At 46.0% G+C, this 14253-nt stretch overlaps 1 protein-coding gene across 2 annotated transcripts in view; it reads left to right on the top strand.

The window, feature by feature from the left end:
* The window catches only part of MYH10 (myosin heavy chain 10), a 123441-nt gene that overhangs the window by 56703 nt on the left and 52485 nt on the right, over window positions 1-14253 (top strand). For both annotated transcript variants that reach the window (XM_075350752.1, XM_075350751.1), the window contains 6 exons: window positions 950-1042; window positions 1652-1715; window positions 4059-4157; window positions 4239-4382; window positions 4530-4625; window positions 11888-12006. In XM_075350752.1, the coding sequence (XP_075206867.1) occupies window positions 950-1042; window positions 1652-1715; window positions 4059-4157; window positions 4239-4382; window positions 4530-4625; window positions 11888-12006 (615 nt within the window). The remainder of the gene's footprint in view (window positions 1-949; window positions 1043-1651; window positions 1716-4058; window positions 4158-4238; window positions 4383-4529; window positions 4626-11887; window positions 12007-14253) is intronic.

Raw genomic sequence — 14253 nt, 5'->3', positions numbered from 1 at the left:
CCCCTCGGGCATTAATCCTTCACCATGGTGTTTTTGCAGTTCGTCCCCTCAGTATTCGTGCTGTGCAGGGTTTTTTCCTCAACAGCTTCCCATATTTCCCGGTGCTCACCTGCCGGCTTGATAACTGCTATTGTTATATACAAAGGCTTTTGGCCCCAAGCGAACTGGTGGGGTGGGGACACAATATGGCTGATTTATGGTTTAGTAAGGACCTTTACATGTCGTGCTTCTCCGGTGTTCTGCGCTTTGTTCTGCGCTGTCACTTACACGCAGGTATTGTGGTGGGGGAGGACAGGCAATGCAGCCCTGCGGTGACGGCTCGTTAATCGTGACTGAGGCTTTGTATGGGGGAGGGGGCGGTGAAGCAGCGATGGGAATAACTCATTTTGGTATTAATCTGCTTCATCTTAGTTTTTCTGCTTCTGAGATAACTGGTGAGTCACCCAGCTTTTCCAGACTCCTGAATAGTGCTTTCCCTCCCTTATCCAGGAATATCGGAGCCAGGGATGTTTATTTCGATGCTAGGTTATATATGATTTGGTGGCTGCCATGCCAGATGTAACCATCCAAAGCTCAGCAGATAATTACAGCTGCATTTGTGAAAAGAAGTAGAAAGTCTCAAAATAATGTAACCTCCATTAAAGGATTAGCAACCCACACACTTTTTCCCAGAAAAATCTGAATATGCTGATTGCCTCCACCACCACCAGAGGGAGCTCCGGAGCAAACTGAAGACTGATTTATTATTTATGTCCAGAGCTCCCTCTAGTGGTAATGTCAAACAACTGCATCACATCCCTGACAGACAAGAATATCAGGTGCTTTTTTTTTTTCTTTTTTTCTTGCTTTTATTCACCCCCACCCCTGATTTTTGTAAATTCCCAGGATGCCCATGTCTTTATATAAATGCGATTTTCTTTTTTTTTTTAATTTTTTTTTTTCTCTGTAGGGAGAATTAGAGCGCCAGCTGCTGCAAGCGAACCCCATCCTAGAGTCTTTTGGGAACGCCAAGACTGTCAAGAACGACAACTCGTCCCGCTTTGTAAGTGGTAGAGTGGGCCAGGCTGGACATACAGCTTCCATGTTATGGTGGCTCCCTGATTGGCACATTGGCCCTAATCTACAGTCCTTCCATAGAACAGTGTATGATTCTGCAGTGCAAAGCCCATTGCAGACTTAGTCCGGAGAGTCTCTGGTTCCTTTTAGGTAATACCACAGAGACTCCCTTGTCCTGACTCCACCTGGTTATAGGATAGCATTGCCCATCTGAAATAAAAGCCTAATGTACAAAACAATGATGTGATCCCACCTAGCCGCCCCCGTGGATGCACTGCTTGCCCCTTCTATGTTTCAGAGGTTCCACAATTGACCTCTATAGTGACAGTGATCCTATTCCCCCAGCCTTTGATCTATATAACTTCAATATGACACTGAGGAATGATGATGACTTCTAGAAGGTCTTCATCACTTCCACATCAGAAGGGGAGCATGGCTGGTGACCTATCTGATGGGTCAGACCTGGACGTGATATCACTGGCCATGATTGCCTCCTAACGTGGAAGTTTGCAGAGTAGGATCGCTCCTTTAATCAGTCATTGATAAGCAATGGCTTCTGATTTTCATTTCGGCATGCTTCTTCCCCTTTCTCCAGGGCAAGTTCATCCGGATAAACTTTGACGTGACCGGTTACATTGTAGGTGCCAATATCGAGACCTGTATCCTTTGCCTTCGCTTGACCTCTCAGACCCACGAAATCCAAGAAATGGTGGGACGTTGCTGACTTTCAGGCGTAGGATAAAGTCTGATTTCCCTTCTCCTCCACATGACTGCCAAATTGGGTTTAACTCCCAAATCCATGTAAACGCCGGGAGTCCATTAGAGTGTATTTATGGCGTCTGTAATAGCACACACATTATCCATCTTTGCCAAGAACTTCCTAAAATAGTCAAACTGGCCTCAGTGTTGTGACTGGAGCGAGCAGACCGATTTTTACTATTTTATACAGTTACAACTTTCTTTGGGTATTTCTCTAACTGGGACCAGTAAACGCACTCCGTGTAAGTATTGATTGGCATGTTTGTGTTCATATACTGTATCCGAACCTTCTGTACCTCTCTGCGGACTGATAACCCATCCTTAGGATCAGATCTGTGCGGTCTGACCCCGGCACCCCACCAATAAGCTGATTGAAGGGGACACAACGCAACAAGGTCGCGTAGCTCTTTGTCGCATAGTGGTGGTGATTGGTACTGCAAGCCCTCTCCTAATTAAGAGAGTAATTTAGTAAATAGGACTAACTATTCAAGTAATGTCGCAAAGGTATACAAACCTTTTTATGATGGATGGTTGTCCAACTCTGATCTTGGCTGGTGCGTACACCGTTCCCCCCCCCCCCCCCCCAAATGAGCAAAGGTCTTGCGTTTTGCCATTTTGCCAATATATCAAATTGGAGAATGACGGTACAAATATGGACACTTCTCCAGTGCAAACCTGAGCACAATTAGTGTGTGGAGTCAAGGGCCACATCCAGACCCCCCCCCCCCCCCATAATGCTGCCAGTGTTGACCACCCAGCCTTTGTCTTCCATATTTTAACTTTGTCACGTTATTAAACTGTTCTTGTCGTGGGTAATTCACACTGACCATGAGATCTGTCATCCGCATGCTTACTGATGGTTTCCAGTTAAAGTAAAGGGGCAGAAAATCAGCAGATTAGGCTTCTACCATACTCCTTTTCCCTGTGAGAGTCTTTACCTCCATTACAGGAGTCCTGTTCTCCTCCCTCTCGAATGTCCTCAGATAACGGATCGTGCGAGGCAGGAATCTCGTGTACTCATTATCTCAAGTTACCGCTCTGGGATTCGGTGTTTATATGTTATGCCACAGGCTGTTATTAGTAGGGACACAGTGGTGGGAGCGTAAGCCAACCTGTGGCATATCTCAGCAAAAAATATCTCTACAGCAGGGAAATTAAATCCCATTCTTCAGATTCCTCGCCGCGCCAAGTTTAAGATGAAATTCAGCTTTCCTTAATTAAAACCAGTTCACTTCTCTCCGGTGCCGATTTAACACTGTGCTGGACTGGAGATGAGAAGGGCCGAGATGGGGATATACCTGATATACCTGATCTATCCTCAGCTGTCACTGAGCAGGCTGGACTAATATACAGCACTAAGTCGGGACTCCTAGTAGCCTAGAGTGGGGAGCCCGCCCGGGAGAAGCCTGCGTCAGTTTATAGGATGGATGTAAGGCACAAAATGGAGCATCCAAAATTGGCAAAATATAGCTGCTGTCTTCCAGAAACAGCCCCACTTCTGTCCTCGGGTTGCTGGTTTGCTCTATGAATGTGAAAGGAACTGGTCCTCTCCGTGGACAGGTGTGGCGCTGTTTTTAAAAGAGAGCCGTGTTTTACTAATCCTGGACTTGCATTTTGAGGGCCATACTGAGTGACTAGTCATTTCTAGTGCAGATGGAGTAGATGACGGTCACCCCAATTTTGAGACCTCAATCATATCATCAGTGAGTTGATACACACGGCACTTCTGGGGTGGTGCTCAAGTAGGCTCCAAAACAGTCTCAAGTAGATGTAGAAACTTGGCACTCACGATAAATGTGAATATTGGTATTTTATTGAGAAGGGCTTGTAGGACAAGCGCAGACGTTTCAAAGACCTTCATCAATGTGAGTGCAGGGGATCCTCAGAAGGGCTAGCAATTGGCGTAGTCAGGTATGACGTGGCGTCCACTGCTGTCTGTGTGGCAATGCATTGCCACACAGACAGCGGTGGATACCGCTTCATACCTGACTACGCCAGTTGCTACCCCTTCTGAGGACCCCCTACACTCACACTTGCACTCACACTGATGAAGGTCTTTGACCGAAACGTCTGTGCTTGTTCTGGTCCTACAAGTCCTTGTCAATAAAAGATCACTATTCATTTATTTTGAGTGCCAAGTTTCTACATCTACTTATTCCTGTCGTTAGGACCTCCCAGAAAATATCTGCTGCGATTTTTCTCCACAATTCACTTTAGTAAACTCCTTGACTCCAGTCCTCCAGACTTGCTGGAAAAGTCTCGAGCCATCCGACAGGCCAAGGACGAGAGGACCTTTCATATCTTCTATCAGCTGCTTGCAGGATCAGGGGAACACCTAAAGTGTAAGTTGTCGTCCATCACCGAAGCAGACCTCGCACCTTGGACTTTGCCGGCCATCACTAACCCTCTGACTCTGACTGTAGCGGATCTGCTGCTTGAAGGCTTCAACAACTACAGATTTGTCTCCAATGGCTATGTACCAATCCCGGGGCAGCAGGACAAGGACAACTTTCAGGAGACCATGGAGGCCATGCACATTATGGGCTTCTCTCATGATGAAATACTGTGTAAGTAAGATATGATGGGCTGCTAGTTATAGTTTCCCCACTGCTGAAGAGTTATAGTCTGGAGACTGTTGATCCAGAAGAGCTCGTAGTATATTTGCTGTATACCTTGTCTCACCACCTTGTTTACGATCTTCTCTCTTCCTGTAGCAATGCTGAAGGTCGTCTCTGCAGTTCTTCAGTTTGGAAACATAGTCTTCAAGAAGGAAAGGAACACTGATCAGGCGTCCATGCCGGAGAACACAGGTTGGTGGAGTCTGCGCTACTAATATCAAGGGGCAGATCACCAGTCGTTTGGGTCTGAGAGACATCTGACTAGAAATGTAGACTCTTTGGGCGGATCTCACTGTGGGGAGGAAAAAGTGAGGTGCAAGTAGGTATACACCCACATCACCATTTATTTTAAGTAGAGCTTCCGTGCCTTTGTGCCTATGGTAATACTCCCTGTTCAGTGCTGTCTTAGGGACTCCTCTGCTTTGGAATTTCCAAATAGATCCTCATAGGGAAAATGAGGTCTAGCACTACATGTCACACATGCAGAGAGATATAGAAAGATGAGAGCAAATCTTATAATCCGAAAAATACGGTATTTTTTTTGTATCCTCCCTGACTGCACCCCAGCTTTCAGTATTAACTGCTCGCATAGCTCCTCCCTGACCATAATTTGCGTCTGATCAGTCTTCAGAAGTTGTGGGGGTGTGATGGAGGCCATACGTGCGTGTTCTTGGTGTTTATTTTCATTGGGTCCGGACTGTGGAGAAAGGAGCAGAGGCCAAGAATCCAGCCAAACCCCGAGGGATGTGTGGAAGCCAAGGAGAGAGAAAATCGCTCGCTGGACCATCTAACCTATTGTTTCCCTCTGTGCAGGAATTCATTGTACGCTGTGGTCCAGCAGCGGAGCTGTCAGTTTGTTGCCCTTTAAGAGCGAGCTCCCTACAGCCGACAGCAAACACCCTCCATTCCCCATAAATTCTGCCCCCTGCTAGGTCCCGTAGATCATGTGCAACCTGCAGTTAAGCTCTGTGTGCTGGAAATTGTAGTTCATCACTTTTTTTTTTCTTTTCCTTGTTCCGTTTGATAATCCAGCACTACAGCCCATCCTGATCTCTCAGCCCCATGTAGATGCCCCCTCAGACTTGTACTCGTTCCACTCTTGACTCTGTCCTCCTTCATTTCTGGCGTGCCGAAAAGACAGTAATATAATATCTGTTACTTCAGGCCTGTGCTATGCATGATTTCCCTAGAGACTTTTTCTTTTTTTTTTTTTTTTTTCCAAGCACATAGCAAGCTCGGAAGGCTCAGAACTTTCTGATCTTGCTCCGACCTAAGTTAAAAGAAGCTGACATCTTCAAAGTCTAGTTCTTGATGCAAGTGGAGATTTTGAGAAATTTGCTGTCATGGGTGAATTTTTTTGTTCGGGAGTCCATGTGGTTTGCCAAGTACAGAGGGTTAACTTGGGACAATTTTATGGGTGGGTACATAAAACGAAGGGCTCCATAATGTACATATCTGTACCTCATCTGAACCATTCCACAGAGCCAAGATAGGCAGGTGACTCAATCCTTATTGACTTCTAGATACAGAACATCAACCGACCTTTCCTTACTGCACATAAAATGAGTGGCTCCATACTGCACATATCTGCACCCTTGTCAGCCACATCACACCCATTCTACAGAGCCAAAATAGGCTGGTGACGCAGTTCTTTTTGCTATTGTCTTCTAGGGGACATGTTAACTGACTCCTAGCTTACACTTTAACCCCTTAATGACCGCGGGCCGTAAAATTACGTCCTAGCGGTCATAACGTTACTGCCCGCGGTCTCCTGGCAGCAGCATGCTGCGATCGGCGCACATCTCAGCTGATTTTCACAGCTGAGATGTGTGCCTGCTAGGCATGAGCAGAATCGTTATCTGCTCGTGCCGTTTAACCCCTGTAATGGCGCTGTCAATATGTGACAGCGCCATTATAAACGCGATCGCGGTAAAGTTTTACTTACCGCCCAATACCGGAAGTCACGTGACATGATCATGTGATGACTCCTGTGCTAGACATGAACTTCTTTCACTTTCGCTTTCCATGGAGGCCAGGGAAGCAGAAAGTGCACGTATCTGCTGTTTACAGCTGTGTACCTGTGATCAGCAGATAGTGCAGAGCGATCGGATTGCTGATCGCAATAGCCCCCTAGGGGGACTAGTAAAATAAAAAAAAGTTTTAAAAAATTAAAAAAAAAACCCATAAGTTCAAATCACCCCCCTTTCGCCCTATTGAAAATTAAAGGGTTAAAAAAATATATACACACATTTGGTATCGCCGCGTTCAGAAACGCCCGATCTATCAAAATATAACATTAATCTGATCAGTAAAAGGCGTAGCGGCAAAAAAATTCCAAACTCCAAAATGAGGTTTTTTTGTCGCCACAACTTTTGCGCAAAATGCAATAACAGGCGATCAAAACGTAGCACCTGCGCAAAAATGGTACCGTTAAAAACGTCGGCTCGAGTCGCAAAAAATAAGCAGTCACTGAGCCATAGATACCGAAAAATGAGAACGCTACGGGTCACGGAATATGGTGTAAAACGTGCGCCACTTTTTTAGACAAACTTCCGAATTTTTTTTAACCCCTTATATAAAAGTAAACCTATACATGTTTGGTGTCTACGAACTCGCACTGGCCTGAGGCATCACACCCACTCATCAGTTTTACCAGACAGTGAACACAGTGAATAAAATATCTCAAAAACAATAGTGCTATCGCACTTTTTTTGCAATTTTTCTGCATTTGGAATTTTTTTGCCATTTTCCAGTACACTATATGGTAAACCCTATGGTTTCATTGAAAAGTACAGCTTGTTCCGCAAAATATGAGCCCTCACATGACCATATTGACTAAAAAATAAAAAAGTTACGTCTCTTAGAAAAAGAATGGCGACAAAAAAAAACGGAAAGTGAAAAATCGGCCAGTCGTGAATGGGTTAAGGAAAGTTCTATAAAATGAAGTGGTTCTTAATGTACATATCTGTACCTCTTTCAATCTCATCTCCACCATTCTGCAGAGCCAAGATAGGCTGGTAACACTTCCTTACATTAATGACTTTTTAGTACATGGATATCAACTGACCCTTTTTGGGTACCGTTGCCCCATAACACCATGCAACAATTATTTTCCTACTGAGAGAAAAACATGCGATTCCAAATATGAACTCTGAATTTGCCTGACACGTTTATATTTTAAGTTATGCAAAGCCCATTCACTTATAATATTAATGCATCATGTATTTGTCATAGAGAAATTATAAAAATCCATAAAGGCATCTCATTAGTCTCTAGAGAGGAGACTTATCCGCCCCCACGTTGAAAGATGGGATTAATTAAAACAGGGGAAATGGAGAAGGGGCATTTTCCTCTTCATTGAAGTGGGGCCTCCTGGTGTGGACAGGTAATCAAAACCGGTATATCTGCTGTAAGCAGACAAAAAGGCTGTGTTTATATATCATATCGGCCTAGTAGTGAAAGCTGCCATCGCCTCATCTAACACACTCGGACAAGTCTATCGGCTGATGTCAGTAGTACGTATATAAAGCAACCTGGACAGAGTTCAATAAAGTGATCTGTTAGTGTTATCAGTTTTGAAACTTAAGATGGCTAGAGGCAAATCTATTAACAGACCGGACAATTTCTGCTACATATGTTGCAAATATTTTACTTGTGATCAGTCCGATAATCTGCATATTCCTTATGTGCTGCCCCCGTGCCAGCAGCCGGGCTGCTCGTATCCGGATCCGCGGTGGCTCGAGGGGTCTCCGGACCCAGGGGTCGTGCGGCCACTCAAATGAAGGGGGTAGTTACAGGGGATTGTGTTAGCGTTCGTGATGACACCCGAGGTATGTGGTAATTTGGAGTACCACCACTGCAGTTGGGAGTACCCGGGGGTGATGGAATGAGGCAGCCAGGTGTTGTGACCCTCCTCGGGTAGGAGGGATGCCCCGGGACTCGGTGATGGTGGCTAGGGAGTGCCATCGGGTGTGAAGGGGGTCACTTGCGTACTTACTCAGTCCATTAAGCTGACACCGACAACTGGATAAACCAAAGTTCTGGATACTGCTGTCGCTGAGGGGAGCTAGTTCGGGTCCCGTCACCAATGGTGCTGCCTGGTGATCCGTGACCTGCCTCCTGGCACTAAGTTTACTTCTCTGTTGGTCCCGGTAGTATGGAACTTGCCGGGTCCCGTTGCCCACTATGGCTAAGTGTGGGAGCTTGCTCTCAGGGTTCACGCTTGGGACTTTCTGGACTGTTTCAGTGAAAAGTCCTATCACCCTCGTTGCGCTAGTACCCCGATTTTTGAGCGGGTGGAGAGTGGATCTTGAAGGCTCCGTTCTCGTCAGGTAAATTGTCAGATTGCCTGAAGCTACTCCCTGACCTAGGGTCCACATACCACGTCGTGCCCTTGCCATGATCCCCCTGCAAGCGGGGGTCCAGCTCCTCTAGGCCCAGACCACCGTCTGCTACCTAGATAGCTTCCTAGGAACCCTGCTCCTGACCTCCTCTCTCCTTCACTTCCAACACACTTCTCCCTACTCCGGACACTCCTGACCTCCCCTAACCAACCCCCCAAGTGGGCGACCCTATTTCACACTTAGGTCGTCCACTGATGTCTGGTGGGTGTGGTGCAGAGTGTATCTAGGATTTAATTAGCTGGTGTAGGCAACACCATGTAGTTGGGGACCCATAACCAATAAGGAGGTGGATATTGCACAGAAGGGCAGATTGTGCAATACCCTGTGACGACCTGATAGTCCAGGGGCATCACACTTACAAGTATTACTTTGACTGTCAAACTGAAGATAAAGAGAAAAGCTGGGCACTTCATGTTGTATGGTTACTCTTGGCTAAAGCAGCAGTTGAATGGTAAAAGGAAATGAATGGCTTTTTCAGAGCCGATGATTTGACAGAAGCAGAAAAATCGCAATTCGGACTTTCATTTTTGCATGACTAGCATCGCCGGATATTCAAAGAGAAACAAGCCACAAATCCTGACTGTGAGTCTGCTCTTAAAGGGAATCTGTCAGCTGGTTTTTGCTACCTCATTTAAGAGCAGTATAATATACGCAAAGAGATCCTCAATACAGCAAGACACAATCAACATTTTTAGATTTAGTCATGTAGCAGAGCCAAGAGAGAGTGAGCTGTCAATCAAAGGAGGGGGCGTGCCGGACTGCTTGTGACATTATTTAAGCAGCCAGACTTTTCATTGCTTGGACTGCAAATATAACAAATAAACGGATCGGAGCCTTTACAAGACAGGCATCCCTTAATTCTGCTAACCCTTTCAACATGTCTTCAGCTTAAATGGCAAAAACCTGCTGACAGATTCCCTTTAAGCCAGTACCACGCAATGTAGAGAATCCAGTTCCTGCCTCTCCTTCAGCAGGACTGACAACTGAAGGATCTGATCCTGATGAAGATGTTGATTGGCATAATTTCCTGATCCTCAATATCTGGAAGATGAGATGCACTTACTGAGCCAATCAGATTTAAATGATCTAAGAGATCTGTATTTATCTAAAGAAAAGTCAGAACTGCTAGCTTCCAGATTTCGGGAATGGAATTTGCTACAACTAGGCACCACAGATTCACTCTACCATCACTGACACACCAGGTTAGTTGCATACTATGCAATGGAAAGTAGTGACTTTCTGTACTGATGTAAATGGACTTAGATGGTACACATGTTCCCGATGAATGGAGGCTATACATCATAGACTCTAGCAAAAGGAGTTTGAAAGTTGACTTGTTGCACAATGGTAATGAAAAACCATCTCTTTCATTGGCTCATGCTGTTGGAATGAAAGAGACGACCCATGCTTCTATGGAATTAATTTTGAAAATGAAATGGAAGATTTGTGCTGACCTGGAAGTGGTGGTAGTGCTGCTTTGCCTACAGTTGGGGTACACAAAGCATACTTGTTTGTTCAGCCTATGGAACAGGCGTGATGATGGCAAAAATTACAAAATGACAGTGGCTTTTCAGTCTTGCTCAGTTTGTTGGCACAATGTACATCACAAGTCACTGGTCGATCCACTTCCATCACTTTAGATTAAACTTGGATTGATAAAAAAAAAAACTTATTGGCCCCTGAAATCAACAAATTAACGCATGAGGCATTCAGAACAAAACTCAACTCTGGAACTTGCAGCTTTGGTTGCTTTTGTTCTAGTAGTACAGTACATCCTTGGGAACAGAAAAGCTGAAAACTGGGCTATACTAGTAGACATGCTTAAAGTATATGAATGGTTGTGCTGTGTAATTGTACAGTTACCCTATTCCTAGAGTCCTATTCTGTAATGTTTTCTTATTTCAATTAGAAGCCCAAATTTGGCAAAAAAAAATCTAAGCCCTTCCATGTAGTGTACAGATTAATAGAATAGGGCCCACTTAACTCGCACTCTCTGCCATTTTGCAAAGCCAAGATAGGCTGGTGACACACTGCTTTACAGTATTGACTCCTAGGTAACAGGTTGTCAGCCAATTCCTTATTTACCCTTTTGGTGGTTAGTTAATGAGTATTACGGTCCCAATACTTGCACAAAAAACCTAATCTACTGGAACGTTTTACTATTATTTCCTTATAGCTTAACTGAGTAGCTCATAATTCACCAGAAATGTTGTCAAGTTGTCAAATTCAAAACCTTAAAGGGGTTGTCCACTACTAGCTCAACCTCTTCTGATTCCACAGGTTTCCCGCCAGGTAAAATAGACTATGCTCCCCTCCCGTACCCGTGTGGTGGGAGCTGTGACGTAATGCAAGCCCTGCGTCCAATCAGCTCCGGCTTCTGTCTCCCCGCCTTCGGACACAGGAGCAATCAACCGGAAGTGATCGGCAGCCGCAGTACTCACTTCCTGTTGATTAACGCGTCTGTCCAAAGTCTGGGAGGAGGAATCTGGCGCTGATTGGACGTCATGTGTGCCCCGGCACCACTGGAACGATGCTGGTACAGGAGGGGAGTATAGACTTTATTTTACGTGGGGGAAAATTGGAATCAGAAGGGGGTATCCAAGTAGTGGACAACCAGTTTAAGGGAACTGGAGACTTTTTAGAAAGTGCTACACATAGAATGGAGAGGTCTGACATATCACGTTTGTACCCTTCTGAGCCTCATTTCAACCTAACTGCAGAGCCAAGAAAAGCTGTTGACACACCTCTAGGTAACATTATGTTAAATGACCCATGATTGCGATTGTGGCCAGTTTGTGGATGCCAGGACGATACCTTACATCTATACATGCACTCACTAACTCGACGCCTTCACTAGTGCAGCGAGCATGGGCCAGATGTCTTCTTGTATGATAGTAAGGAGAGAGTGAGGGTCTGATCTCCAACAGCTGATGGCTATTTGTCTCGAACTCCTCCTTATTGACTGATAATGTCTGACTTTGGGGTTACGGGGAGGTGAGCTGCATGCTTGACAGACCAGGTGCACGGCATCATCCTGTGTTCTCTTCCCAGCCGCACAGAAACTCTGCCATCTGCTGGGCATGAACGTCATGGAGTTTACCCGCGCGATCCTCACTCCTCGCATCAAAGTTGGCCGAGACTATGTGCAGAAGGCACAGACAAAGGAGCAGGTGAGCAGAGGTCGTCATGGGCATGATGCCCACAGGGGGAGCTGTGATCTGGGCTCTACTGCTGTTTATGCACCTGAGGTTAGGTCCTGGTGTCTCATGAGGACAAGTTCTTAAAATTCTAGTGGGAGAAGGAATGTTAGCTGTAAACACAATTTAATGTGGCCCAATAGTAGTAATGAATTCAGTGCCTCCAGTCATCACTAGGGGGACCACACTGCATGTGAAGTCTAAAGGAAGCTGTCTAGATCCATATGTAGTGAGCTCCCCCTGGTGGTCACTCCAGGCAGAGAGAATTCTATTTTAGCCTATGCCTGTCTGAATTTGGATTCTGTATTGGATATAAAGACAGTAAACTGCTCCAGTTATTCAGAAGTGAAAGAGGCACCAGGGCACTACTTTGCATAACTTTGCGTAACACCCTTGACCTGGTCTTTATCCGCCTCTGCTCAATCTCTGACTTTGACAACTCACCTCTTCCCCTCTCTGACCACAACATCCTCTCCTTCAAGCTCACAAACCCTCGTCCGCCTCAGCACACCCCCACCAATCACACATTCAGAAACCTACAGGCCATCGATTCTCAGACACTTTCAGACTCTTTACACACATCACTGTCCCCTATATCCTCACTTTCCTGTCCTGATCTGGCTGTAAAGCACTACAATGACACACTCAGGACTACGCTAGACCAAGTAGCGCCCCTCACCCTCAGAAAGACCAAACACAGAGTAAAACAGCCCTGGCTCACATCACAAACTCGATTTCTCCAGCGATGCTCCAGGAGCGCCGAACGCCTATGGAGGAAAACCCGCACACCAGAAAACTTCATCCACTACAAGTTCATGTTAAGGACCTATAACTATTCCCTTCACCTCGCCAAACAGACCTACTTCACCAACCTTGTTTCCTCACTTGCCAACAATCCAAAAAAACTCTGACACCTTTCACTCCCTCCTCAGTCCCAAAGTACAGACCCCTATCACAGCCCTTCATGCTGATGACCTGGCCTCGTATTTCACAGAGAAAATTAAAAACATCCGCCAAGAGATCAGCTCCCAGCCACCAAGCCCTGTGAATCCCATCCCTCCCCATATCCCATCCAGCTCACTTTCCACATTTGACCCAGTCACAGAGGAGGAAGTCTCCAGGCTCCTATCCTCCTCTCGTCCTACAACTTGCCCTACTGATCCCTTCCCCACACCTCTACTCCAGTCCCTCTCTCCGGTTGTCGCCACTCACCTAACTAAAATCTTCAATCTCTCTCTCTCTTCGGGTATCTTCCCCTCCTCCCTCAAACACTCTATCATTACTCCATTATTAAAAAAACCTTCTCTCGATCCGTCCTGCACAAGCAACTACAGACCAGTCTCCAATCTCTCCTTCATCTCTAAACTCTTGGAGCGCCTGGTCTACTCTCGCCTCACCCGCTACCTCTCTTCTCACTCTCTTCTAGATCCTTTACAGTCTGGCTTCCGCCCTTTACACTCAACAGAAACTGCCCTTGTCAAAGTGACCAATGACCTATTGACAGCAAAACGTAACGGTGACCACTCTCTGCTTATTCTTCTTGACCTTTCTGCTGCCTTTGACACTGTTGACCACCATCTCCTTCTCTCTATGCTCCACTCTATCGGCCTAAAGGACACTGTTCTCTCCTGGTTCTCTTCCTATCTTTCTGGACGCTCATTCAGTGTATCATTTGCTGGCTCCACATCTTCTCCTCTTCCTCTCACTGTTGGGGTCCCTCAAGGTTCAGTCCTTGGCCCTCTTCTTTTCTCCCTCTACACTGCCCCAATTGGTCAGACCATCAGCAGATTTGGCTTTCAGTACCATCTTTATGCTGATGACACACAGCTATACACCTCCTCCCCTGAGCTCACCCCCGCTGTACTACAGAACACCAGTGACTGCCTGACTGCAGTTTGCAATGTCATGTCTGCTCTTTATCTGAAACTTAACCTTTCCAAAACTGAACTTCTTCTTTTCCCTCCATCTTCCAACTTTCCTCAACCTGACATCTCCCTCTCTGTGTGTGGCACAACGATAAGTCCTAGGCCGCAAGCCCGCTGCCTGGGGGTTATACTTGACACTGATCTCTCCTTCACCTCCCACATACAATCTCTTGCCCGCACCTGCCGCTTGCACCTCAAGAACATCTCTAGAATCCGCCCCTTTCTCACAATGGAAACGACAAAAACCCTCACCGTGGCCCTGATCCACTCTCGCTTGGACTACTGTAACTCTCTA

This window comes from Anomaloglossus baeobatrachus, chromosome 5 (assembly GCF_048569485.1).
Source record: "Anomaloglossus baeobatrachus isolate aAnoBae1 chromosome 5, aAnoBae1.hap1, whole genome shotgun sequence".
NCBI lineage: Eukaryota > Metazoa > Chordata > Amphibia > Anura > Aromobatidae > Anomaloglossus > Anomaloglossus baeobatrachus.
Note: the sequence above shows the minus strand (reverse complement) of the source record. Positions and strands in the feature narration are given on the sequence as shown.